The 3,144-nt window shown below is 55.9% G+C and overlaps 1 protein-coding gene across 1 annotated transcript; it reads left to right on the top strand.

Moving 5' to 3' along the window:
- Positions 1–1,696: 1,696 nt before the first annotated feature.
- POSPLADRAFT_1162163 (hypothetical protein) lies at positions 1,697–2,988 on the top strand (the record flags this gene model as incomplete). Its single annotated transcript, XM_024487720.1, has 2 exons — positions 1,697–2,787; positions 2,922–2,988. 2 exons carry the CDS (start codon positions 1,697–1,699, stop codon positions 2,986–2,988), a joined length of 1,158 nt encoding a protein of 385 aa, XP_024332714.1.
- Between the last annotated feature and the right edge of the window lie 156 nt (positions 2,989–3,144).

The following is a 3,144-nucleotide window of genomic DNA, read 5'->3' as shown; positions in this document are numbered from 1 at the left end:
AAACAAGCCAAAGACATGAACCGACGACAAGCACGCTGGGCGAGTAAACTGACCGAGTTTGACTTCCGCCTGGTACACGTTCCTGGTACCCAAATGGTCCAGAGCGACGCTCTCTCCCGCCGACCCGACCATGACGACGGCTCTAATGACAACACCGACGTCGTTATGCTCCCACCGGAAGTATGGGTCGCTGCCATCGACATCGACACCCGCGACACCATCCTTTCCTTTAAGGACGACCCAATAATGAAGGAAGGCCTCACTGCGGCGCGCACTGGAGGAACACCACGCACTGGAACAGACTGGTCCATCGATGATGACCTCCTCCTATACCAGGATCGGGTCTACGTACCCCCAGATGAGTCTCTTCGCAAACGTCTTGTCTCCCACTATCACGACCTCCCCTCCGCAGGACACCCCGGTGTTCAGAAAACCCTCCTCGGCTTGCGCCGTGACTACTGGTGGCCGAGCATGGCCCAGTTTGTCGCTCGCTATGTTAACGGCTGTGGCATCTGCCAGCAAATGAAGGTTAACACACATCCAGCCCGACCGCCCATCACCCCCATTCGACCCCGCGCAAATGCCAAGCCCTTCAGCACATTCTCGTGTGATTACATCACCGACTTGCCACCGTCCAACGGCTTCGATTCAATTCTGGTCGTAGTGGACCACGACCTTACGAAGGGGGTAATTTTCATCCCATGTAACAAAACAATTGATGCTCTTGGGACGGCAGACGCAATGTACCAAGAGGTCTACAAGTGGTTTGGACTCCCAGACAAGATCATCAGCGACCGAGGACCGCAATTTGCGTCCAAAGTCTTTCAAGAACTTTGCAAAATGACTGGAGTTCAATCAGCCATGAGTACGGCATTCCATCCGCAAACCGACGGCGAGACAGAACGAGTGAACCAAGAGCTGGAAATCTACCTCCGCTGCTTCACTGCCAATGACCCGGATAAGTGGGCTGACCATCTTCACACCGCGCAATTTGCTCACAACTCCCGTGAGCATTCCACGACGAAGACATCCCCGTTCAAACTCATGATGGGATACGAACCTCATGGAATACCCACCGCGCACCCTGGATCAAACACGCCGCAAGCAGCTTATCGCCTCAAGGACTTGCAAAACATCCGCGAAGAAGCACATGCGGCAATGGAGATGGCCCAGAACATCCTGGCCAAGAGAGTAAAAAGGAAGGGGGGTTCCTTCCGTAAAGGTCAGCTGGTATGGCTAGACTCCCGGAACTTGAAGCTGCCGTACCCGTCCAGGAAACTAGCCCCAAGGCGAGAAGGGCCGTTCAAAGTCCTAGATAAGATTGGAACAGTCGCGTACAAGCTAGACTTGCCTAGCACCTGGCGAGTCCACCCCGTTTTCCACGAATGGCTTCTATCTCCCTACTCGGAGACGGAGATCCATGGTCCGAACTACACGAGGCCACCCCCTGACCTTATCGAAGGCGAAGATAACTACGAAGTCGAAACCATCATTGGACACCGAGAGAACAAGAGGATGCGACGCCGGGAATATCGCGTCAGGTGGAAGGGTTACTCAACAGCCGATGACTCATGGGAGCCCGAAGCGAACCTAACTGGGACGGCTGACGAAGTGTTGGCAGAGTATAAGAACAGGAAGGACTTGAGCTGAAACGATAGCAGCTCTACCCAGTCGCTACATCCCCACTCGCACCAACATGTCTTCCACCCTCTCGTTCCTCGACCAGTTCAATGCCCCCTCGACCGAAGGCGGAAAAAGGCTCTCAATCTACACCCCTAAGCACACCCATGTCGGCGACAGCACCTTGCTGACGCTCCTTCTCAGTAACCCCACCGACGTTTTCAACAAGCTCAAAGCCCACAACCCCGAGGCAACCAATGCCACCGACCGCGCTGCACTAGAGGCGTATCTCTCCGCCCGCCGCGAATACGACGAGGCTGTCAAGGCAGCCGACGAGGCCATCGACCACCACAAGCGGCTCCTACGCCAACAGGACGACCGTGTCCTCACCGAGCTCATCCGGCTCGACAATCTGAAAGTTGCCCATTGCTTTCAACCACTCTTACCACGCAGCATCCGGGCACAACACAACAAATTCATCCCGCGCGCCATCCCCAACGCGTACTTACCCCTACCCGCACCCCTACCGACGTCTGCCTTCAGGCGCCCCCCGATCCCATCCCCTTTCCTCCAAGCAACGCTGCGGAGCACTACCATCCCGGCTGACTGGCAACCCAACCCTGGTTGGACCCCGAAGGGAAGCTGCAGGCGATGCGGATCGTCTCGACACTGGGTACGGGACTGTCCGGACGTACGATGCGCAGGATGCAGAAAAGAAGCCCCTGGACACCTGGAGCGAGAGTGCGGAACCAGGCCGATGAAGCGACACGTATCCGCACCACCAGAAGAACCTGCGCGACGCGTGGGGGTGGTCGTCGACAACGTGTTCCTCGAAGGAATCATCAACGAGGCGAAGGAGAGGAAGGAGAAAGAAAGGCAGACGAAAGCGATACCCATCCCTCCACCGCGTAGCGCTAACCCCGAACCCCCCACCAGTCCCGTCGCGGGACCTTCGCGCCCCCGCCCCGATACACCCGTCGTCTTTCGCAAAGTCGATCCCGACTGGACACCGGACACCACTCAATGGACGTGGAACAGCTCCTGGCCGAATCAGAAGCACCTCTCTGGCGAGGAATGGATGAACGTAGGGAGGAACGCGCGTAAGGAGTGGTTCGACGAAGAGGAGGACGACGGCGTAGATTGGGAGTTGTATGGAGATGGTGAGCAGTAGGTAGTCGAATGGGACTTCGACTCTGGTAGGGGGGTAATGAAACATTTATCTTTCCGTTCTATTCCTTGTACTACTAGCGCCCATACTGGCGCCTGTCTTAGCGCTCACCCGCAGGTTGAACATTATGTAGCTTACATAATGGGGTCCGTGCGCACTTCGTGCCTGGTATCGTACCACTACGTTTCTTTCTTCACTAACACGACCACATAGACACGATGGTCCGTGCGCAGTTGGTACTTGTATAAGTAGTTGTACCATTAGTCGGTCGAACCCTAAGTTCGACCTGGTTATTCATTCAAGTCTCTGCTCCTCTTCACTTGGGGTAGTGGTCATTCTCGACTTCCTCGCTCGAT

This window comes from Postia placenta (assembly GCF_002117355.1).
Source record: "Postia placenta MAD-698-R-SB12 unplaced genomic scaffold POSPLAscaffold_170, whole genome shotgun sequence".
In the NCBI taxonomy this organism is placed as follows: Eukaryota; Fungi; Basidiomycota; class Agaricomycetes; order Polyporales; family Adustoporiaceae; genus Rhodonia; species Rhodonia placenta.
This window is presented reverse-complemented; position numbering and strand designations above follow the sequence as displayed.